General features: G+C 32.3%; 2 protein-coding genes across 2 annotated transcripts; one reads left to right on the plus strand and one right to left on the minus strand.

Moving 5' to 3' along the window:
- Window positions 1-540: 540 nt before the first annotated feature.
- On the minus strand, window positions 541-3,124 carry LOC143616624 (B2 protein-like). The gene is made up of 4 exons (XM_077089408.1): window positions 2,419-3,124; window positions 1,684-1,784; window positions 1,402-1,596; window positions 541-892 (listed from the first exon to the last, which is right to left on the minus strand). Exons 1-4 carry the CDS (start codon window positions 3,056-3,058, stop codon window positions 851-853), a joined length of 978 nt encoding a protein of 325 aa, XP_076945523.1. The 5' UTR covers window positions 3,059-3,124; the 3' UTR covers window positions 541-850.
- Window positions 3,125-8,856: 5,732 nt separating this feature from the next.
- Window positions 8,857-12,321, plus strand: LOC143616258 (3-oxoacyl-[acyl-carrier-protein] synthase I, chloroplastic-like). Its single transcript, XM_077089140.1, has 6 exons — window positions 8,857-9,217; window positions 9,918-10,349; window positions 11,278-11,451; window positions 11,527-11,821; window positions 11,912-11,978; window positions 12,144-12,321. The coding sequence occupies exons 1-4, from the start codon at window positions 8,885-8,887 to the stop codon at window positions 11,662-11,664; spliced, it is 1,077 nt and encodes a 358-aa protein (XP_076945255.1). The 5' UTR covers window positions 8,857-8,884; the 3' UTR covers window positions 11,665-11,821; window positions 11,912-11,978; window positions 12,144-12,321.
- The last annotated feature ends 13,700 nt before the right edge of the window (window positions 12,322-26,021 follow it).

Below are 26,021 nucleotides of genomic sequence, written 5' to 3' on the forward strand. Positions count from 1 at the left end.
AAAGTGTCACACCACCTCAACCACTTTGTCCATTTCAAAATATTGAATATCATGGTGGATGAACCATTCAACTACTCATATTTATCTATTGTGATACAAATTCAACCTAATAATATTGACATCAAAAGAAGCTTCTGTTTGAAGATATTTTATTAAAAACGCTAGCAACAAACTATACACACCGATACAACCACAAAAACACGAGAAAAAATAGACCCGTTAATCTAAACACAATCTATTTAATAAACACGCTAATTTAAATTTTTGAACGACCAACACAAAAGTATTTTGTTAAAATTAAAAACGTTAGCAAGAACTACACGCCGATACAACCAACAAAAACACCACACAACCTCCGGGGTAAAAAACAGACTTGTTAATCTAAACAAAATCTATGTAATAAACATATCAATTTAAACATAACCCATAATTCTTTTTAAGTTCGAATTTAAAAGATGTTTCTCACAATTGACGCCTACTTTTATAGATAATATAAGATTATAAGCAGTAAAACACCATAAACTAGAACAAAGCTTAACATCACATAAATAAAAGTTTGTATTATAGTTATATTTATTCATACTGAGTTTGTATTTTCGCATATATATGACCGAGCCAAAGAACCGAAAGGGACCATCAACTTCATGGTTACACATCCTGTATCCAAACATTTACTAACTTTCTATGGTGCGTATCTCTTTCAGCTCGATAAAAACATATACTAAATACGTATATATGATTAAACACATCTCCATTCGCCAAAACGCCTTCAACTTCGTAACACGTATAGATCATATATTAAACCTTCTTCCTCACAAGCCTCATGCTTGCTTTCATCCGCCTATGCATTTCAGTTCTTGTTCTCCTCAAATATGTCCAGAAGTGAGAGCGCCTGCAACAAAGACACCGGTTCAATTTAGTTTTCAGGAAATTTGAAAATCTAAGGGTGTAAACGAGTCGAACCCACGTTGTGTTAAACTAAAGCTTGGCTAGTTAACAACTTCTTAAGCACGAGACAGGGCTTGGCACTTTATTATTTATATCAAATGTTCAATTATTTTATCAACATAAATATATAGTTAATTTTTAAATATTTATAAATATAAACTCCTTTTATGTATAGCAAATATATATTATTTGGACATTTTCTCACAATTTTACACAATATGATATTAATTATATAACATAAAAGTTACTTTATATAAATAAAAATGTGTGAGACTAGACGAAGCTTGACCTCTGAAGCTTGCATTCAAGCTTGTTATAGATCAAGTTCGTTTAAACTAGGTTCAGTTTAAGCATTTAACAGGTCAGTCACGAATAACTGACAAGCGCTTCACTTGTTCACACAAACTACTCGTTTACTGATATCTAGATCGAAAGCTTAAGAATGTAATTTACCTCAGGGATGTTGAGTTCAAGGCGGAACTTAGGGCCGTCGTAGTGGTGAAGAATTGGCCTAAACGAGTCCTCTTCTAATGGCTCAGCTAGTTTCCTTGTCATAACCCGCACTTGAGCAGGGAACCGCGACTCACCAGGATTCTTCTTGTCTTCCCAAGCAGACGGATCGATATTTGTCCCACCAAAACTTGCAGCCTAAATCATCAAAACCAAAAGTTTCATCTTAATATTCCATTCTTTCAAACTCAAAAGTAAAGGTTAAGAATGGGTAAGATAAAATACCTCAAAAACGCCATGAAGTTGGTGAGTGGAGTAGTTGTAGAGAAACAAAGGCAGACCAGGTGTGATTTGCCTAACTGAGTCCCGGTAGCGTGGGGGTAAACCTGGAATTAAGGTTAACAACATAATTAGGCAAATTTATAACAGGGTTGCAGACTTGCAGTAGAATCTTTACATATTCATTAAAAGTCTAATAATATTTGAAGCTTCTAGCATGATAAACTATTTTAAAGACACTAGCAAGCGCGCAATTAAGCCCGAACAAGTTTAAAAGAACCATCTTTAAATCTTCCAAAAACTAAATCTTGATCTTGTAACAAGAATTACTAAAATTTTCAAACCCTAATTCTGTGAAACGAGCACGCCATGTCATGGGATTTTAATTCCAATTCCTTTGAATTCCCATGAATTCTGTGAAACGAACGCGCCCTGAATCTTTTAAAATCAAAAATCCATCCAAAACAAAAACTAAATCTTGATCTTGCAGTTACCAAAAGCCCCAATTTTTTCAACCCTAAATCTTGAAAAATCAATAATTCATCTAAAAACAAAATCTTGATCTTGGGAAAAGGGTTATAGCTAGAACCCCCCAATTTTTCAAACCCTAATTCTTGAAAAATCAAGAACCCATTCAACAAAACAAGCAAAATATAATATAACTCATCGATTCACAAAGATCACAAAAACCCACAAAAAAGATAAAAAAATTTAACAAAACAAAAAAAAAATAAAACATACCAAAAAGCTGTCTTTTGAGATTCTCTTGCATGGTATCATTGTTGCAGACAAATATATACCCACCAACAGTCTCATTCCTCGGCAAAGATTCCGACGGTGGCAGAGTCTTGAACCTCTTATCAACACTGTTATTAGTGTTCTTATTACCATCCTTCTCATTATTCTCCACACTTTTATTGTTCCTATTGTTATTATTATTATTCTTCTTGTTCTTCCCATGCTTACCCCCAAAACCATGATGCTGATCAGCTTCACCATTCTTACCATACTTTCCATTAATAATATTATTATTATTCACACCAAAATTCAAACTGGGTTTAGAATAAACCCCCTTATTAAACCCACCATTAATCCCAAAATCCCCAATCTGGGTCTGATTCTGGTTACCAGCGGGCCCCACCTTCCAATCAAAATTAAACCCATTAAAATCCGAGTTAACTGAGCCGGAATTGCTGGCGTTACCGGCGGCGGAGTTGATAACCCCGCCGCCGACACGGATGTCAAAATTCCGGCGGTCTTTTTTGGAAGCGTAAGAGGTGCTCCAGATGGAGTCGTTTAGAGAAAGATTGGAAAGATTGTTGTTTTGGACACGGAGTTGGTCGCTAAACTGCCAAAAAGATGACTGATTGTTGGTATCCATGGCTCAAGATTGATGATACCCAGATGGAAAAATTGAAACTTTATGGAATGAAGAGAGATTTGAAGCGATTTGTGAAGTGGGTTTTGGGTTTGTTTATATGAAGAGGACGAGGAAGGTTCGAGGAAGTTAAGGTGTTGAATTGAATGGATTGCGTGTGAAGTTGTCAAAGGTGGTGTGGTGTGGTGTGGTGAAAATAAATAAATTATATAATGGAATTTTGAATTGGATTAATTAGTTTATTTTGTTGAGCTAATCCATGATGAGTTGGTGACGGCAAAAACGCGTAAAGATGTGATGAGTGTGAGATAGACAGAGTTGAGTCCTTTGTGTTTGTGGTTATGTACAATTATGACCCCGGCAAAGCTACGTGTAGTGTAGGTAGTCTTAACTGTTAAGTATGGGTGCTCAGTCGAGAAAGGTGTAAACCGAAGCAGGTCGGATGGTTTTGACTTTTGAGACTCAAAAGGTTTGGTTTTGGTTTGATGGTTTTAGAGGTTCGGTCTGTTTTCAAACTTGCAACGGATGGTTTGTTTAACCTTTATCACGTATGAGCTTATCTTTTTATTTCGGATGTGGTTTAAAAAAAATATGGGTTCAGGTCATCAAATCAAATTGTGAAATCAGGAAAAGAGGTTGGTCCACATTGTGGTTTGGCCATGATTTTTAAAACCAGTAGAACTAAACCCGTGAACACTTCTAATATAATATTAAAATAGGATTTATTTATTTATTTATTTGGGTTGATTTATCTACCTATTTTAATAAAAAAAAAATAACTGTAACACATGTCACTTGGAGATCATTCCTAGCATAAATTTTCCGTTTAAACTGTGTTCTATTTTTAATGAAAATATATTTATGTTAGCATAATCAAAACATATCAATACATCATTTAATCAAATAATAATTATCTAAATTATATGGATTAAAAATATACGAGTATTTATGTTAATACAATCAAAATATTTATATATTTAATAAAATCAGATCTAGCTTTTTTTTATTAAATCAATTTATAGAATGATATTTATAGATCTAAGATGATAAAGACGAAGAAATTATGAGTAAATAACAATTTTATTTTCACATATTAATTTAACATTTATGATTCATCTATCTCTTTCAAAACCGTGTTTTATTCATTTAATTTTATATATGATGTTTTTTTTGTATCAACATCTTATAATCTTTTGTTAGAGTTTAACATTCCAATAAAAAAATATAATTACAACTTATAAAATCACTATGTACATCTTTTTCGTTATTATATGGAAATTGTGTGAAAATACATTGTGTATTCATACGAATATTTCATTAAAAATATAATTTAAACTTATAAAACCATTTAATTTGATAAATATAGCCTTATTTTTTATTAAATCTAATCATTTAATTTCTATAGCTTAATTATATTTCTTTTAAGCATCCCGTACATCACACGGCTTCTAAATCTAGCTTGTTAATATTTTAGAATAATAAAGGATTTTATTTAATGCAGGTGGTATTATATGCAAAGGGTTTTGGAGACGCTGCTAATCGTGATATATTTTTCAAAGAATTGGTTAATTTATGTAAAATATTTTATTCAAGTTATTTAGGTCCAATCAAATTATACCCTATGCGGTTATACAAAAATAAATGGGAGTTTTAAAAAAGGTAAAAAAAAAAACAACTGGTTATTATAAAATTTGCTTATTTAAAATGGGATCATATGAGTTAGGCGTTGGCACCATCTACCATTTTTGTCCTCGACGCTATCACCATCAACGTTGCCACCACCGTCATCGCATTCTCGTTGCTGCTAGAAAAATGAAAATTGAAGAGCAAAATAAATGCTTATTTCGAGAGACAATAACTATGGAATTCCACTCCTAAACCAACTTTTATGATGAATACAAAATTTTGAAGCAAGCATCCTCTATTGTTAAGCTAATGAAACTTGAAGGTGCATGAGTTAACTTTTATGATGAAAACAAAAGGCCAGCGATGGCCCATCTGGAAGATCTCGTGTGAAATTTTGGTTCACACCATTTTAGAGGAATATGTATGAAATATTTGGCAAAATTAACATTCGTTTTTTCACCAACACCAATGTGTATCTAAAAAAACATGTATTGCTAGCACTTAACGCAGGCTATCACTGTTGTGTCATAAAGTTAACTTAAGTCGCTAAATTAAGATGCTAACAAGGGCTAGATGAGCATAACCATTTATAAAGGCACAATGAAATTATTTGTTAAAACTTTATAGTTTCCATTTTCCAAGTAATAAAAGATGCCATATGGAGGTGATACAACTCTTATGTCACTAAGGAGTAAGACGACCCAGGTTATTTTAAAATAAGTGATTGTAAACCTCGTTATTATGTGAAATATCATAAATGATTGCAGCTGCAACACATCGGTTGTGCTCTTAACTTGTGATAAGTTGAGAACATTGTACACCACCACTCGTATGATTGATGTTAAAACTAACTACGAACATCAACTGATAGCATGATTTAAAGACCAGATTTGCTGGGATTGTTTAAACAACACACCTTAAATAACAAACACAGGTATCAAGTTGTTTTTTTTTTGTCTTCTACAAAAAAAAAAATGGATACCATGTGAGTCAACGTGTACGAAATTCGTTACGATTTGGATATGATGCATGATTGCTCCTTCATGAACCACAGGAGTTGTAGCTTGTATTGATGGTTTGAAAGCATGACACATGAGCCAAAAGTATACACGCGACCAAGAATTCAACTATCTGATGGATCTAGACGTAATTGCTATTCGTCATAACTATATAGCTATGTAACCCATTAAAAGATGACTAGAATCACGATTTTCTCTTATTTTATATATATAGGTATTAAAGGATTTGACCATACATCTTAGATTTATACATATATGTCTTATTGCTTACACAGTTTGATTCAATATATTAACAAATAAGTTTTATGAAACTGAATAAAACAAACAATTCAAAAGTTGTATAACTTCTAACTAAATAAGAAATTTTAAATTGTTATAATATAAGGTCAAAATACTAGGTAAACGTTTTACTATATGTCTATTTAATACATTTGTTTATTAAAAAGAATGGTATATCTATGTGTCTATATGTAAGCATATATTATTTGTTTAATTCTTTAAATCCTCACAAGTCACAATCATAATTTGTATTTTTTAGTAGCTAAATATTAAAAAATAGATATAAAATAAAGGAGGAGTGAGGACCAAACTTTACTTGGGTGCTAAGGTTGAGTGCTTGAAGCGGTCGATACTATAGGCTCGGGATACGTGTCCGAACAACTCCATCACGTGCTCACGTGTTAGAGAGTTGGTGGTTTAAGCCTTAAGGCTTTAAGCATCTGGTGGGCCTTATGTCAATTACTAATGGGCCAGCCCAGCTAATCATAACCCAATACGTGGCCTGATTAACTAATAATTTATTATTATTGGTCAATAAAATATAAATCACGTTAAGACAATTGCTGAAAACTCCAAAAAAGCAATACGCGTTAAGACTTCAATTTTACATTTACATGATTTATCCCTTGATTTTTCAAATAACGATTAAATCCTTTTCTTTCAAATAATGTTTTCAAGTAAACTATAATGTGAACCAGAAAACAATCTTATTTGAGTCCTCATGGATATGATATCTCGTTGGCATGCAGAAGAATTCACTGCTTGTTAGTTGTTGCTACTTAGGTTGTCGCCTTGTCGGGATTGGGTCTCGGAGTCTTATGGACAGGGTCTAGCCTTTCCTAAACTTGAGATGGGCTACAACATGAAAGTAACCCGTTATATGGTATTACATGGGTTTGGTAAAAATAGTGAAAATGTGACTTCACTAAATTTGGACACAAAGTAGTATGTAATTGCGATTAGCATAATTAATTATTATTTAATTGGTTTTCGTTCATGAGCTTCGCAACAAACAAAGCCTAACTTGTTGAAAGATGGAGCTAAAATAAATAAGATAACGATAATCAAACTTTTTTGTTTGAAACTTACAAAGCCCTATGAAAAATGGAATATAACTTAGTTGAATGAATGGAACATGTTACACATAGGAGGAAAGTAGAACCTTCGAATGGCTTCTGTGTAACGCTCGGTGAACTATCGTGAACTGTTCTGCGGAAAGTTCGTTTATTTAATAAACGAACGAACATGAACCAAAAATTTTTGTGTTCGTTTAATTAAACGAACGAACATGAACACATGTTCCGTTCGTTCATTTATGTTCATGAACGTTCGTTTATGTCTGTTTATTTATGTTCATTTATGTATTAATATTAATAGAAAATAATTAAATATTATTTGGATAGGTCATCTGCTTAAAGGTTTTATATTTGTTAATTTGTGTTCATTTAAGTGTTTTCATTTAAGTTCGTTTATATTTGTGTTCATTTACGTTTGTTTATACATGTTCGTTTATCTTTGTTCAGTTATGCTAGTTTAGGTTTTAAACAAACAAACACAAATGTCCATTTTTAAATAAACGAACATGGATATAAATATTTGTTCGATTAAGTGTCCGTGTTCTTTTAAAGTTAAAAGAATGAACACGAACATGCCCTTGTTTGTGTTCATTCGATTCGTTTACAGGCTTTCATTATTCACATTGATGAATAAGTCGGTCTCAATCTCTAAGCTCTGCCGATTTTATTTGTGTTCGTTTGTGTTCATGAACCATTCGTGAACACATTAATTTTCTTAATGAACGAATACGAACATAAAATCCTGTTCGGTAAGTGTTCGTGAACCGTTCGTGAACACATTATTTACTTAACGAACGAACATGAACAAGGCCTTGTTCGTGTTCGTTCGGTTCGTTTACAGCCCGTGCTTTTGCATGTACCCTAAATCGCACATGCACGCATGTGTATTGTGTCTTGAGCAATGGGCCGGGTGTTATACTTGTTGACTTGAATGTGCTACTGAGCTTAATTAGGGGAAGTCGGGACCAACCATAAATCACATTGATGTATGATAGATGTTATAGCGAATTCATCTTGATAATCTATAGCACCATTCTTAAGTGTTAAGAAGAATATAAACGAAAACAACAACAAGCTTCTTAACGAGAATTGAAGACTGTACAAAAAAACAAAACATCATTCTTAAGTTAGTAATCATTCCAACACATTGAAATAGACAAAAGACAAAGCCAAAATGGTTGGAGCATCCCAACATGGCAAGTGTCAACGTATCCTTATACTATTAACTTGACCTAAATGCGAATAGTGAATACCAAGATCAAATTCTTTCAAAATTATCGTCCTTTGTTGTGGGCAAGTTTCACAACACTAGTTTACTTAGTTTTTCTCATTACCTGTCAACCCTCATTCTTCCCTATATCTATCCACCATAATCACTAATAATTTACAGAATTATAAACGTCTAGAATTTAAGAAGAAAAAGATTTGAAAATTAAGAATGACAAGCATTACTACCACTTGTTCTTCTGGTTTGATTTTAAACAAAAAAAAAAAAGATTGTTATCAACCAGCAATGGAGGTTCTATGCTACAATTCAATAGGCTAAATACTTCAGGTACGATCATAACATACGTTTTTAACTCATTTAGTTTTTACTTGATAACCTACGTTACGTTCGTTATCTTAAAAAGAAAAAAATGAATACGCAGTTGTGTTTAGTTTTTTCACTTGGGTTCGTTTTGTTGTAAACGAAGCTGTACTAAATATAGAGCATCGTGACGAACCCGGTTGTAACCGAAAAACTAAGATACCGGTATCAATATTATCAACTAGTTTTTATAAATCATGCGTATTAATTTTCAGGCTCGAAATGTAGAACAATCAAGGCCATGGCTGCAGCAACTGGCTCGGCTCCTAAACGAGAAACCGACCCGAAGAAACGGGTTGTGATTACAGGAATGGGGCTTGTTTCTGTTTTTGGCAATGATGTGGACACATTCTATGATAAACTTCTTGAAGGTCAGAGTGGGATCACTCTAATAGACAGGTTTGTTGCTTCCACTTTTACAGTTCGGTTTGCGGGTCAGATTCGTGATTTTTCGTCGGTTGGATACATTGACGGTAAAAATGATCGTCGTCTTGATGACTGTTGGCGGTATTGTTTGGTTTCCGGTAAAAAAGCCCTCGAGGTTGCCCATCTTAGCCAAAATGTTCTTGAAACCGTGAGTCTTTTTAACCACATTGTTAAGAAAAACACAACTTGTTAACGGGTCGAACCCGGAAATTTGACACTGACCCGGAAATCATGCGCGCATTGCCACAAGCACAACACTGAGTTTCGTGGGTTGATATGAACATGACCTGTTTAACTAGATTCATTTTTCTTATCAATCTACAATTTTATAGCAAAAGATACAATGTATAGAAAGAAATTAATTTTAACCTATAAAACTTGGTGTTAGTTTTTCTATTTCTTTTATCTTTTAAAATTTAGCATATGAATGAGTTTAATTTATTGCATAAAATACATTTAAAAGAAGGGGGTATAAAGTTGAACAGGCCATCCCGCAAACTCATAAGGTTAAGCCGAACAAGACCTGTTTAGCTAAACTTGTTTGCAGTTTGAGGCCGCCCGTTTAGGCTAAACCTAAACTCATGAATTTCGTGCAAGAAACTCACAGGTTTGGATAATGGATCACAATGAGAATTGGGTAAAAACAAGTGATCTTTAATTTTTAGTCCTAACTGAAACGGGCCAGGCCCGCTAGGCCCAAACACGTGTATAGTCCAATAACATAATTTACACAGTTCAATATAATATAAGCTCTTGAATAAAATGGTAAACTTTTATGTGCTAATAATACACTTTGGTTAACTTTTAACCTGTTTGACTTGTTAAATGTTAACTACGTATAACAATAGATGGATAGAACCCGAATCGGAGTTTTAGCGGGGTCTGGTATGGGAGGCTTAACGGCTTTTAGCACCGGAGTGGAAGCACTTGTTCAAAAGGGATTCAAGAAAATCACACCATTTTTCATTCCTTACTCTATCACAAACATGGGGTCCGCGCTGCTGGCTATAGATACGGGCCTAATGGGCCCGAATTACTCAATATCTACTGCCTGTGCAACCGCAAACTATTGCTTTTTTCATGCTGCAAATCACATTAGAAGAGGAGATGCTGATATTATGGTAGCTGGTGGGACCGAAGCTGCGGTTAATGCAACCGGGGTTGGTGGGTTCATTGCATGTAGAGCCCTCTCGCAAAGAAACGATGAGCCCCACCGGGCTTCACGGCCTTGGGACCAAGACCGTGACGGGTTTGTCATCGGTGAAGGCTCGGGTGTTTTGGTAAGATTACATTTTTGTTTATAATAATATAAGAAAAATTAGGTAAAAAGAAAGTTTAGAACTGGACCGAATCATATCAAGTGTTTACAAATCCTTTTAAGTTACTTCATTCAAAAGGGTATATTGGATATATCTAATATCTTATATGGATTCTTGGGTAACTGCAAAGTGCAAACATTAGTTAGGCCTGTGGTTGTATTTGTATAGGTCAAGCTCAAGTTCTTGACTTAATCCCTCTATTTTATTGATTTGGGCCTAGTATGAGCTTAACTTGGGCCCAGCAGTATCTCGTATGGCCGAAGAGCTATTTTTTTAACCATGATAACCCATTACGGAAAACTCACCGGACTTGCCAATACCCTACTAACTAAGGGTGTGTATGAAACTCAAAAACCAGTCCGTAACTGAAAATCGAAGCCAAACAAAAACTGACGGTTGTGTTTTATATTTTCGTAAAAACCAAATTTCTGATTTTCGGTTTTGTATGTAATGAAAACAAAACCAAATTGAATGCCATGTTAAAAATTTATTAGAAACTAATAAATAGTGTATTTCAAATATTTAGCTTACATGCATAATAATCAAGTAATCGTTTAACAAAAAGATATAGGCCCAACTTCATTAGTTCAGGCCAATTACCTTCAGCTGGAAAATTTCAAGCCCAAACGGTAAAACTAAAATCAGCCGAAACAAAACAGTTTTCGACAACTCAAAAGGTGAATTTTCGGTTTTTGGTTAGGTTTAAACCCAAAATCAACTCATGCACAAACCAACATCAATAGGTAAATCACAGCTTGTGCTAGGCATGTAGCCTTCAAAAGGTTTTGATACAAAACCAATTGAAGCAAGATTCAACCATGAGACCCCTAGTAAAGGGTAATCAGATGTTTCCATGTACACCGCTCTTTAAATGTTATATCCTTTTTAGATTATGGAAAGCTTGGAGCACGCAACAAAACGCGGGGCTAACATAATCGCCGAGTATTTAGGCGGCGGCATAACTTGCGATGCACATCACATGACAGATCCTCGAAAAGACGGGCTTGGGGTTTCAACTTGCATAACCAATTGTTTAGAAGATTCGGGTATTTCACCCGAAGAGGTAAACTAACAAAACCTTAATAAACAACTCGTGACACATAACATGAAACCGATCGACCCTCACACACACTTGTAGGTGAACTATGTGAATTGCCATGCGACATCAACCCTAGCCGGGGATCTAGCAGAAGTTAATGCCATCAAGAAAATCTTTAAGGATACATCCGGTATAAAGATGAATGGAACCAAGGCAGGGACAGTAAACCCGCTTTAAATAATCGGCTTATATGAATTGTTTAACCTTAATAATGAAATATTTTTTGTTTTAGTCGTTGATTGGTCATGGTCTTGGAGCCGCTGGTGGATTGGAAGCCATCGCATGCATAAAAGCAATTACCACCGGCTGGTTGCACCCCACGATTAACCAAGATGTACTCGCTAAGACCCTTGCCCGTTTAGCCATATTATTGATTCTTTTCCTATGCAACCAGGTGTTTTGATGGTTGTCTTTGTGTGTGTAGAACTTGGAGCCTTCAGTTGACATCGATACCGTCCCAAATGTGAAGAAACAACATGAAGTCAATGTTGGTATGTGCCAAATGCAATGAAAGTAGCATTGTAAAATTCTATGGGCAAAATTGTGATTTTGTGTTGGTTGGTTTGGGTTGTGCTAACTCAAAACACGTTAGTTTCTGTTTCTATATAGGTATATATATTTAGTTAATATATGATGTGAGGTTTTATGTATTGCAGCTATTTCTAACTCATTCGGGTTTGATGGGCATAATTCGGTGGTTGCATTCGCTCCTTTCAAGCCATGATTGAGTTCTCATCCATGCGCTACGGTTTCTACACAAACCTTTGAGCTTTTCAAATCAGATAAACAATTGAGGTTATCAGAGCAAATATGATATGACGTAACATGATCGTTCTAAAATGAGTTTATTTTGTGTAACATTGTTTTCCCAATTCATGTGTCGGATGTAGCTAAAGGTTGATCGCTTAATAAAACATCCATGAAATGTATTACAGTTATTAATTTAATAAAATTTTGTTTATTTCTTTAACAGTGTAACATTTGATCTTACTTGTTAGTACTGGTTGTTTAATATTATTGGATCATCGTTTAGATAGTGCACACATACACAATCCTAAAAAACGAACCTTGAACCAGTCACTAAACATCTAAGTGCTTAATGGTTAGACAACAAACAACGTACGGCCTCAATTTAGAACTCCAAAGTGAAGCAACTTTAGTCATTGACACACCTATTAAAACCTTAAACATTGAGTTAAGGTTCATAAACGTCATATCCATCGTCACATGCTACTAGCATTTACAAATTTTATAAGCACAGGATTCCACTTATCATCATTATTGTAACATGCTTAAATTCCCACTTTTGTTAATTTAATCTTATACAACTTCTTGTTTTGTTTCGTATATAGTTTAAGGTTAAGGTTTCAATTATAACTTTGGTCACACTAGATACTATATGATAAAATACCATCTCCAATACTACACAATATGTATTAGCGGCTATTTTTTGCGAAGAAAAAAAATGTGCTCGTAGAACTACATATAAAAACATCTCGCTAATTCCATTGAAAAAAATATTAATAAGTAATTTTTTGTAAATCTGATCCACTTTGCCTACTAGTAACCGATAGTTTTTGTCATCGCAGAGTGCTTTGCTCCGTAGGATTGACGATGATAACTTTAGCAACATAATTCAGTGAATCTTTTATTGACTTACAAGTTTTGTTAAGTTTTACCGGCTGAACTGTGCACCTCTCCGGCAAGGCCGTCTCTAGGGGGATGAAAATCAAACTAGGGCCTTAGCCCCCCACTTGAATCAGGCCTCCCATTTTTCGGTTGGTTATATAAAGGCAATGGATAAGTGTTTAAATTAGAAAAAAAAAAACATATTCAATGATGAAAATGGTCTTTAAGTTATTTGAAAAAACAAAATATTGATGGTCAATTTTTTATTTTTGCTTTGTAACAACAAAATTCGGAAACCCCCCCCCCCCCCCCCCCCCAATTCTCGTTTTGTTTGAAGCCTTCAGAAGGGTTGAGACAACCCTGTCTCTCAGTAATTCGTAGGTAGTAGTATTAAATGGAAAATAACAACATTATGTTTTAGAGCAAATACATAAATCGTTCTTTATGTATACCTAAATTAATTGCAAGTTCTATACCTAAACTAAGGCAATTACAAATTAAAATAAAAATGAATTCTATATTTCTAGAAAATAACATTAAATGATAAATATACAACTTAAAAGTATTATAAAAGTAAAATAGTTAAAAATAAATTATCGTGACAAATTAGGCCTTGGGATAGGTTTTAGTATCTCTTGTGATGAACCGAGAGGCTGAGTTTGTCGAAAACTACATGTTGGTAATACTCTTTTGTTTAGTAGTCGATTGCAAGGATTTGCACGCACGCATGATATAACATAATCGGTTCTAATTACAGCATTAATGAAATAAAATGACAACATGCCTCCCTATATGTCCAAGTAGCAACTTGTTTCTAGTATTGTATATGAACCATTGGTGTTCGTTTATAAGTTATAACCTTTAAGGATAAATATTCTCCATAACTTTTATAACGGTATTACAGTTAATTGTATTTTTTTAATCTGTTATTTAATAGGCACAATGATCATATTAAACAAACGACCCAGGTATTTGTTTTTAGTCTTTTACCTTTTAGTTATTAGTTTTGTGTTAATCCATTTACTGGTTCTTTCCCATTAACACAACGTGGTATAGGGCCATCATGATTTGTCCTTAAGTTAGTGGTCCTTTGACAACTTTATCAGCTCTCTTTTTCACACACATATAAATTTACATACACATATATGTTATGCTATAGTGTTATAATCAGAAACAAATCACTTTTTAACGTGTAAATGTCACGAAGTGAAGCAAAAGTCTAAGTGATGGCAATTTCGTAATAATCTCAATAAAGTAATTACTCTACAACAGGTAGAGCAACAATAAAGTAATTACTCTACAACAGGTAGGCTAACTGGCTAAGTGGTATGAGAACACCACTAGTCGTGTTGTGGCATAAGTGTCTCGTTGAAACACCACGTCCCCATCTTAATTTTTTTAGTGTTATTCGTATGTGAAAATTCTAATCGTCTTCTTAAAATTAGTGTTAAGCTCACTTATCACCTCCCATAAAAAATTTATTAGTTCGTCAATCCATCACCGAGACAGATCAATCCGGATGGCACCCGAACACAATTTATATGACCGTCGATCAGGATAACATCAGTTTTAAGATATGATTCAATAATTAAAGATAAATAAGAACACTAAAACTCGCCTCAGGTATTATCAACTCTCTAGTTATATTATAAGGCGTGGTTCTTCAAACAAACATCAAGATGCAGAACACAAAATTCTAAGGTAATTGTTTTCAAAATAACGCTGCATGCGTTTTAAGTTTCAACCAATTCTAAGAGAATGCTTTTGTCTTTCAAAGTTGGTCATTATCATTAACCCTATGTGTGATGCAAATTAAATTACAGAAAGTAATTACTATCATTAAATTAACATAAAATATCTAAAATATATATGGTACAAACATCACTGGCGGATCCAGAAATTTTTTCCAGGTGGTGCACTACTTGTAGATGCTTCAATTTCAAAGAGTCGGGTGTAAAAATTTCCGGGTCGGGTCGATGGTTCGGGCAAAGTTCATTACAAACTAACAAATTTAAAACTAACAAATTAAAACTAGCAAACTAACAAATGAACAAATTAAAACTAAAATTTAACAAACATCTTAACAATTAACAACATCAAGAACAATTAACAAGAACAATTAAACAATTAACAAATGAATCTAAACTTACCTTTGCAGTGGAAGGATTCTAGGAAGAGTAGCAAGGCAGGAGGAAGGAGCAACGGACCAACGGTGGTGTGTGGTCGGCCGGAAAAGAAAAGCAGTAGCGGTGATCAGTGCAGTGGCGAAGCTTGGAATAAGACACCGGGGGGGACTCAAAATGTATACAAAAATTCACAAATGATGGGGGGCCGGACTCAAATTTTCAGCCGAAAACGCTTGAATTTACACTACGCATAAAAAATTTCAGGCGAAAACAGGTAAACTTACACTACTACGCGAAAAAACCGGGGGGGGGGGGGGGGGGGCTCCCCCGGCCCCAATAAAGCTTCGCCAATGGGTCGGTGAACAATAGTGGTCTGGCAGTGGTGTACCGTGACTATGTGAGTGCGTGAGTATGAAGAAGGGAGAGAGGCAGCCGCTGTGTAAGTGTGTGTTTTATAAAACCCTAAATTGATATAAGGCTGAATTAAAAAAAAGCTTTAAAAATTCGCTTGCTGTCAGAATTGAACCCATGACCTTCCGTTTACCAAACCAAAAATTTTCCAACTAGTCCAGCATTTGTATTATAAATTGGGTGGTTCCTTCCTGATTTATAAAGTGGCTCTTTTAATATTTTCTATATATCGATACACTATTATTTCGAAACTCGGATGGTTCCGGGGAACAACAATTTGCAATATAGATCCGCCCCTGACAAACATGGCATATGATAATTGTTTGGGTGTTTTAATACCGACATAAATATTTGCTAAATTGTTGTTAATGTGAAAGTAGCAATACCTCTTAAACTTCGGTAAAATAAAGGTGGTATGGTCTGATCTCGAATGACGATTTGAAAGAGATCACAAGAATGGCTATAGAGAAAAATTAATAACTTGCTAGTAAGTTTAAAATTATGTTTAATTTTAGTAATTGATTTAGTTTTAATTAGTCATAGTTTTGTTTTCTGGCTGAATATGGGTCAATACAAAAGATTTTGTAATTTACGTTTTTCATTTAGTCAATTATTAAAAAGAAAGAAAGAAGAAAGAGTCGATCAAGTTTGATCAAAACTCGAGCATGAATCCGGTTCAACAGTTAATACCTTTTCTAACATCGTTTGTCTGTCTTTGAAATCTCTATATCCGACATAGCTGATGGCAAAATTTAACCTAACAATGCTAGAGGATGATTCAGAAAATAGAGTATCTTAATAATTGGAATATTATTAATTAGTAAAACACTAATTGTGTAATTAGTGACATTAAGGGACGTGTGTGCACGTAATCTAGCTGTGATTGGTTTGGCTTTTTCTATTGTCCAAAATTTAACATAAAGTTTATTCATTGATATATAATAAAGAAATATAACTAATAGAGTGGTAAGATGCAAACCTTTTAGATGGAATTTAATTAAATTAGAAAGGATAAAAAGGAATTAAGGGTAAACAGTTATTGCCTTTTGGTTGTTGCGATCACATGCAACACATTTATATATATTAGAACTAAGATTAATCTACTAACAGAGTATGCTTTCAAATGAATCTAGTAAGAAAACTAAGAAATATGATGCAAATTATATATATATATATATATATATATATATATATATATATATATATATATATATATATATATGAGTAGAGTAAATGAAATAAACATTAAGGGTAAATAAAGAATAAAGTTTTAGGTCATTGGTTGAAGCCGTTGAAACAGTCTCCTGCTTAAAGTATAAGGTAAGATTGCATATATCATATTGCAAAGCTATGAGTAGGGGTGCAAATGAGTCGAGCTACTCACGAGCTATTCGAGATCGACTCGTTAAAAAGCTCGATCGAGCCGAGCTTAGTCGAGCCCGAGCTCGAGCCTAAAGGAAGCTCATTTAATAAACGAGCCCGAGCTTCATTTATCGAGCTCGAGTCGGCTCGCGAGCCTAAACGAGCCTGTCATTTATATAATTTTTTAAAATATATATTTAATAATTATTAATTAATATATATAATGTTATAAAAAATAAATAAAAATAAATCAATAATATATATTATTTCATACATAAAATAATAATAGAAAAGATATATAAAAATAATTATAATTATATAAAAAATAGTTGATATATAGTAAACGAGCCGAGCTCGATCTTGAAAATCTACGCACGAGCCGAGCTCGAGCTTTGAAAATAGAGCTCGAAATGAGCCAAGCTCGAGCTCTGTATAAGTTAAACGAGCCGAGCTAGAGCCTAGTCGAGCTCGGGCTTGGCTCGTCTCGTTTGCACCCCTAACTATGAGTCCCTTCTTCGGTCCCTACACAAATGCGGGAGCTAAATCAACGACCGGCACAACCTTTTTGTCATAAGTCAAATTCAATTTTAATAAAAATATTGATCCACTTATCAATAATAATTTTTTCATCAATTTAGTTAGTGATACTTCTAACTTTACGTTTGTCATCAAAAGCAATCTCATTCTCATAATCACCTTAGATTTAAACTTAGTATCCACTTGGTTTCGCTCACAGTGATAATTATGATAGATATGAAGAAACATGCTTTACTTGTAAACGAAATCGAATGAAAACTAAGTGTAAATATATGACTATTATGCAAATGAAATTTCTTTGACAACAAAATTAAAAGTTAAGAGTATCATTGATCTGATTGTTAATGTGAATTATTAAGTAGTAATAACTTAAATTATTATAATCTAATTTGTATTCATTAATTGCAACTTTTTGTAACTTCTCTTCAATAATATAAACAAAAAGTATGTAGTGTTCAATTTTATAAGTGATTTTGTAGCATTTATTTACAGTTATGTCAAATGCCATTTAAAAGCATATTTGACAGAATACAATGGTGATTTTTTTATAACATGATAATATACTTTATAGGAACTCCTAGGTGTCGAATACTCTCACTCCTATTGGGATAGAGAATCTATGATACATTATTATCTATCTATCTATCTATAATCTATCTATATTATATAATATATATAAACTAAACCCTTAAAATCCTACGTGTCGTAATATGGTCGTTCCCTCCTTTTATGAAAGCCACCAGATTGCTTGATTTTTAAATGGTGGCCTCTCATCGATTTAACCCAAATTCATAGGTATAGGTATTACCAAAACCAGATAGCTCTTAAACGGGTTATAACATCTCATTAAATTAAAAATTAATCTTACCAATTATTTGATATGAAAATCCTATAAAATAGGGATATGCCAACATTTTAATATCCAATTTAAAAAGAAAAATATATTATTTATAATTAATAAACAATTTTATAGTAAAAAACATAAGCGGGTCATGGGTCACCAAATCCAGATAGCTTTTAAATGGGTTATAACATATAATTTATTTATGAAATCCTTTCATCATCAAACCCTAAGTATATTATTAACTTTCTAACAATAAAGAAAATTAAAATTCAAAAAATAAATATTAAAAAACGAAAAATGTAAAACAAGTATTCTCTCAAGCCATCAGATTGGTTTATTTGTAAATGAAGGTTTCTCACGCATTTGACCCGAATTCACAGCTAAAGGTCTCACCAAACCCAGATAGCTCTTAAACGAGTTATAACATCTTATTATATTAAAAATTAATCTCATAAAATATTTGATATGAAAATCCTATCAAATAAGGATATACTAAAAATTAATATCCTATTTTATTTTAAAAAAAGATATTATTTGTAATTAAGAAACAATTTTATAATAAAGAAAATAAACGGGTAATGGGTATCACCAAACCCAGATAGCTTTTAAACCGAATTATAAAATATCATTTATTTGTGAAACAATTTTTTCATCAAACCTAAGTATATTAATAATTAACTTTCTTATAATAAATAAAATTAAAATCCAAATATACATATATAAATATTAAAATCAAATAATGTAAAACAACCCCCGTAATACGGGGGATAAAATCTAGTATAATATATATAAATGAAACCTCTAAAATCCTACGTGTCGTGGTGTGGTCGCTCCCCCCTTTTATGAAAGTCATCAGATTGTTTGATTTTTAAATGGAGGTCAGTCATTGATTTAACCCAAATTCATGGGCATGGGTCTTACCAAAACCAGATAGCTCTTAAATGGCTTATAACATCTCATTAAATTAAAAATTAATCTTAACAGTTATTTGATATGAAAATCATATAAAATAGGGATATACTATAATTTAATATCCAATTTAAAAAGAAAAAGATATTATTTATAATTAATAAACAATTTTATAGTAAAAAACATAAGCGGGTTTTGGGTCACCAAATCGGGATAGCTTTTAAACGGGTTATAACATATCATTTATTTATGAAACCTTTTCATCATCAAACCCTAAGTATATTATTAACTTTCTTACAATAAAGAAAATTAAAATCCAAAAAATAAATATTAAAAAAAGAAAAATATAAAACAACCATTCTCTCAAGTCATCAGATTGCTTTTATCATCAAACCTCAAGTATATTAATTATTAACTTTCTTACAATAAATAAAATTAAAATCCATATATATATATATATATATGTATATAAATATTAAAAACAAAGAATGTAAAACAACCCCCGTAATACGGGGGATAAAATCTAGTAGTATATATAAATGAAACCTTTAAAAGTTCTTTGGTTCATCTCTAAATTTTCTCAAGCCACCAGATTGTTGTATTTGTAAATGGAAGCTTTTCATGCATTTGACCTGAATTCACGGGTATGGGTTTCACCAAACCCGGATAGCTCTTAAACGGGTTATAACATCTAATTAAATTAATAATTAATCTTACCAAATATTTGATATGAAAATCCTATACAATAGGGATATACTAAAAATTAATATCCGATTTAAAAAAAAAGATATTATTTATAATTAAGAAACAATTTTATAGTAAAAAAATAAGCGGGTTATGGGTCACCAAATCCAGATAGATTTTAAACGGGTTATAACATATCATTTATTTTTAAAACCCTTTCATAATCAAACCCTAAATATATTAGTAACTTTTTTACAATAAAGAAAATGAAAATGCAAAAAATAAATATTAAAAAACAAAAAATGTAAAAAGCCCTGTAATACGGGGGATAAGACCTAGTAATATATATAAATGAAACGTTTAAGAGCTCTCTGGTTGCTACTTAAATTCTCTCAAGCTATCAGATTGTTTTATTTATAAATGGAGGCTTCTCATGCATTTGACCCGAATTCACGGGTATGGGTCTCACCAAACCTATATAACTCTTAAACGGGTTATAACATTTCATTAAATTAAAATTTAATCTTACCAAAATATTTGATATAAAAGCCTATAAAATAGGATATACTAAAAATTAATTTCTGATTTAAATATATATATATATATATATATATATTATAATATAATGAAGAAATAATTTTATAGTAAAAAATAAGTGGGCCATGGGTGGGTCACCAAACTCAGATAACTTTTTAAACGGGTTATAACATATCATTCATTTATGAAACCTTAAGTATATTATTAACTTTCTTACAATAAAGAAAATTAAAATCCAAAAAATATAGCTAGCTTAACGGAACCCATTGAGTTAGTTATTTGATTACAAATAGAGAAGAATCGCGGATATCTTATAAAAGCGCGAAATACCTTTCAAGATGGAAGTTATCCTATAGATGTTGTATTCATGCCTGTTTGAAATACGAATCATAGTATTCATTCTTATGAAAACAAAAAATGTAAACACCCCCGTAATACGGGGGATAAACGAAACATATAAAAGCTCTCTAGTTACTTCCTAAATTCTCTTAAGCCACCAGATTGCTTTATTTGTAAATGGAGGCTTCTAATGCATTTAACCCGAATTTATGGGTATGAGTCTCACCAAACCCAGATAACTCTTAAACGGGTTATAGCATCTCATTAAATTAAAAATTAATCTTAACAAATATTTGAAATATAAATCCTATAAAATAGGGATATAATAAAATTTAATATCCGATTTTTAAAAGAAAAGATATTATTTATAATGATGAAACAATTTTATAGTAAAAAAATAAGCGGGCCATGGGTCACCATACCCATATAGCTTTTAAACGGGTTATAACATATCATTTATTTGTAAAACTCTTTTATCATCAAACTCTAAGTATATTATTAACTTAAAATAAAAAACTTAAAATCCAAAAATTAAATATTAATAAATAAAAAATGTAAAACAACCCCCGTAATACGGGGGATAAAACCTAGTTTGTGTGTGTGTCTATATATATATATATATATATATATATATATATATATATATATTTGGGGCAGTTAACGTACATTAATACATTATCGCACTTTACGTACACGAGTATCCTGAACGTCTGATTATACGCGATTAAATTTTTTAAATACAACTATACGCCAGTTATCAGAAGGGTATTTCCATCCAAAAGATTTTCCGTCCAACTATACTCCCCAAATCTATTCTTCAATTCCCCCAAATCCATGTTCTTCAAAATTCCCCCAAATCCGTTCTTAGCTTCAATAACTAAACTACTACCAAAGATCCTAAAACCGCATTCCAAATGTCAATCAAACCACCAATTGCTTACAAAATGGAGGTCAATCAACAGTTGAAAGCAAACCCTACTTCAAACATTCGGATTATTAAGGCTAACAAGGAACGAAGGTCGAAAAAGAACCACAGTAGACCACAAAAAACTGCAAAATCAGTTAATTCTAAAAAAAATCCAAGCATACTTGTTAATATATGTTTTAAACCTGTAATTAAACGTATTAGACAAATTTTCGGATTTTGACGACACTGCATTGTTTTTGTGTCTTCAATGTTTTTAACTGTACGTAATAGGTAGATGTTTATGTTTAAAAGAACGTATTAGGAGATTCTTTAGTTGCATAAGCCGATTTGATTTTGGCTGTTTTTAGACGAACACATTAGTTCAACTGAGATGATGTAAAAAGCAGTATTGCTGATTTTTTTAAACAGAACGTATTAGAAGAACGTTTTTGCAAAGCGTATTAGAAAAAATCAAATAGGAGTTTTATAAGATTTTATTTAGATATTTTTTTTAAACAGAACGTGTTAGCAAAATGTATTGGCAAAGAGTATTAGATGAAGACAAATTGGATTGTTGATTGTTTGTTTCAGACTTTTTTTTTAACAGAACGTATAAGCAAAACATATTAGCATATATAGTTGTTTTTGTTAGTTTGATGCTTATACCTTGTTGTAATATGTTTGAATAGATGTTGTTTAGAAAAAAATAGGATGATAAACATAAGCAATCTGAAAAAGACCTCGCAACTGCAAAAACAAATGTAAAAGAAATTAAGGCGAGGAAAATAACTCAGACTCAGATTTTGAAACACCACTGAAGATTCGGAAACATCATACTGAAAACAAAAAAAAGGTGAATTCAAGTTGATTTTGAAAATTCATATTCAGACTTTGAAGCACCAGCAAAGAGAGGTAAAAAATCAACATCTATTAAATCACATATTAGAAAAACATTTCAAGAATATAGAGATACAAAAATTTGGATGAGGTGTGCACCGGCAAAATATCTTCGAAGCAATAAAAGAAATGAATGAACACGAAAAAAATGGGTTGAAGAAATAGGATTTGGATCATTGTTAACAATGAACATTGCCACCATTCCCACTCGTTTAGGATATTGGTTGGTTGTGAACTATGATTATGACACTAATGAGTTAAACATAGGCAACCATATTGTTAAGATAACACCCCAATTAGTTCATGAGGTTTTTGGGATACCAGTTGGTGGAGAAACAGTTTTAGAACATAACAGACCAAGGGTAGGGTCGAGTATCTGTACAGATTACTTAAGAAAACAATTTGACCATTCAAGGATAACTATTCCAAATGTTTTGGACAGAATGAAAACACATAATGGGAAATGTGAAGAGTTTAAGTTGAATTTTCTTCTGTTATTCAACGCATGCATTGGATTGATAACAAAATCAACAACAGTCAATCTAATGTTTACCACCTCAATTGTTGACTTTTCAAAAATATCAAAAATGAATTGGTGCGCCTACATGATTCATAATTTAAGAAATCAAAAATGGAGTGGAGAGGTATAAAAGAAGATGGAAAACAAGAACAATTCAATGGTCCTGTAACCTTGCTTGCAGTACTATACACACACGAGTATCAGAAACGTCATGGGGCATTTGGGGACCTAATAAAACACCAGCAATTAGCTACATAACAACCAAAACTCTTTTTAGCATGGATAGCTACTTGTACAATACTGGTCCGTTAACTGATAATGACGATGACGAAGAAGAATCAAGCAAGTTACTATAATATACTTTAAAAAATATTTATTCTATAATAACTGTATGTTACTGCTACTAAAAACAGGGGAAAATGCGGAAACAACTGAAAATGCTAGAAACAATGAAAGAGTGGGAAAAGAAGAAGCAAAGCATAAAAGAGTGAAAAAACAGAAGAAACAAGCAGCTGATGAAGTTGAGAAACAGAAGAAATAAGCAGCTGATGAAGTTGAGAAACAAAAGAAACAAGCAGCTGATGAATTGGAGAAATAGAAGAAACAATCAGCTGATGAATTGGAGAAACAGAAGAAAAGAGATATATATGAGTTGACAAGTGATGAACAGAATGATAACTGTTTTGAAGATTATAATACTTATGACAACAATTCACCATTGGATTTCCAGATGCCTATAGGGACATCAACACAAGAAATAATAGACTACTATACTACCCCTTTACAGTTGTCTAGTTTGTCAGCAAATTTGCCCAGAAAACCGTTTACCGATGAGGAGCAGGCAACACTTCTAACAATAAAAACATTTATATATTAACAAAAAAATTATAATTCGTTACATTAATATTCATTATAGAAATGGATAAAAAGTTAGAAGAATTTGATAAAATTGTCTCTGAAATAAACGAGTTGGTGAAGAAAGGGAAGACAAAACATGGATCAAATGTATGGCTATTTGATAAGTGTTGTGCTTGGAAAGCCAAATACAATAAAAAGGCATATGAAAGTCAAACTGAAGGAGGTTTAAACGAATTAGGTAAGATAATATGTTCTTATGTAATATCTTACCTGTTAAACAATAAACTGACAGCCTTGTTATATAGTCGCAGCAGTTGATCTGTCTCTGAACGAAAAAGATATTGATACATGGTGTGTGAACAAAGACCTTGATAATACTCAAGATAAACATCTATATAATACATTTCGTTCTAACTTGTATAAAATATCTCTAATACGATCAATTGAATTAGTTGAGAAAGGAGGGCATGATAATAGAGATTCAACATATGTTGAGAAAGAAGGTGATGGCTACAGCACTCAAGGTATAACATTTTTATAAAAACATATGCTTATACGTTTTTCTAATACGTTCTTCTTATACTTTCAGAAAATGATGCAGTTAATCCGGGTAAGTGAAAAGGATGCAGTTGAAACAAATGTGGATGACAAAGTGCAAGGTATAAATACATTCTATTAAGATCATCCTATACGTTTTCTTATATGTTCAAATATCAAGGGGTCTCAAAAGAAGGAGTCGAAAATCAAGGGGTCTCAACCGAAGGAGTTGAAAAACAATGTGTTAACAAAAAAGGTAACAAAATCGTTTCTTCTAATACGTTTTTCTAATAATTTCTTATTTATAATTATTCGTTCTGCCGAAGAAGTAGTTGGAAATCCAGGGATCTCAATTGAAGGAGACGAAGAAAGAGATTGTGTTGCAGATCCAATGGTTGATAACAAAGAGCAAGGTATAAACATAAAAAGTTCTTATACATTTTGATTATTTAGTTCATAATGACAATGCTTATATATTACTCTTATACGTTCTAAAGAAGGTGAAACAGATGATGGTGAGAGACAAATCGATGAGATCATTCAAGGTTGTTGACTAAAAAATTATTTTTAGACAAATAAAAAAAAACACACAAATTATATTGACAAAAAATATGATTTTGCAATTACAGAGATTGAAGAGTTAAATAAAGAAGTTGGAGAAAATGATGTTGACAATGTACTAATTCAAGTGTTAAAGATGATGTTGAAACACATCAAAACGAGTTCATTCAAGGTTAGACAAATTAAAATTTTTATTTCATATTACACTATAAAATTATTTTTTTTAACAAAAATAATATGCAGTTACAGAAATGGAAGAATTAAATAAAGTTGTTGAGAAGAATATTGAAAAGGGAGAAAATTCAGGTATTGAAAGCTTTATACATTGAAAAAAGTATAAACACTCATGTTAATATATATAACTTAATTTATTATAGGACTTGTTAATGTTGAAATTGAAGAAAATTATGATTATGACAGTGAAGTTTTGGATTCAGTGATAATGAATTCTCCATTTTTAAATCAACCAACAACATTTGCAACACCAAGATGTCGAAGATTATACCGCTTAAAGCTACATATCCTATACCACCACATGACCTTAATTTGAAAGTGGTACAAAGAGAAGCAAAAAGGGAAAAAACTACCTCCTGCATTGAAATCACCTTACCTACATAGGCAAATCGCAATGGCTGAAAAAGTAAAAACTGATGAGAGGATTGTTGCCCGTTACATTTTTTCTGAACTTTCTGAGAAAAAGAAGATGAAAATCATTTACAAGTCCAAATCCACAGAATGTTTCAAGTTTATCTTTGAATGCTTTTTCCCTGATATATACATTTCAGCTGGTGCAATGGACATTTTTACTGAACTGTTAAACTATGAAAAAAAGGAAGAGAGATGAAAAATCATCACCTTTACGGTTTTTTGCATCAT

This window comes from Bidens hawaiensis, unplaced genomic scaffold, assembly GCF_021521415.1.
Source record: "Bidens hawaiensis isolate Kalapana, Puna unplaced genomic scaffold, B.hawaiensis_p1.1 tig00002306_1, whole genome shotgun sequence".
NCBI classification, from domain to species: Eukaryota; Viridiplantae; Streptophyta; class Magnoliopsida; order Asterales; family Asteraceae; genus Bidens; species Bidens hawaiensis.

Coding starts and splice junctions, on each gene's coding strand:
- LOC143616624 (XM_077089408.1), bottom strand. CDS start 3,058: ATGGATACCAACAATCAGTCATCTTTTTGGCAGTTTAGCGACCAACTC. Junction 1,785..2,418: donor TCTCAAAAGACAGCTTTTTG/GTATGTTTTATT, acceptor CCTTAATTCCAG/GTTTACCCCCACGCTACCGG. Junction 1,597..1,683: donor AACTTCATGGCGTTTTTGAG/GTATTTTATCTT, acceptor TTGATGATTTAG/GCTGCAAGTTTTGGTGGGAC.
- LOC143616258 (XM_077089140.1), top strand. CDS start 8,885: ATGGCTGCAGCAACTGGCTCGGCTCCTAAACGAGAAACCGACCCGAAG. Junction 10,350..11,277: donor GTGAAGGCTCGGGTGTTTTG/GTAAGATTACAT, acceptor TATCCTTTTTAG/ATTATGGAAAGCTTGGAGCA. Junction 11,452..11,526: donor CGGGTATTTCACCCGAAGAG/GTAAACTAACAA, acceptor ACACACTTGTAG/GTGAACTATGTGAATTGCCA.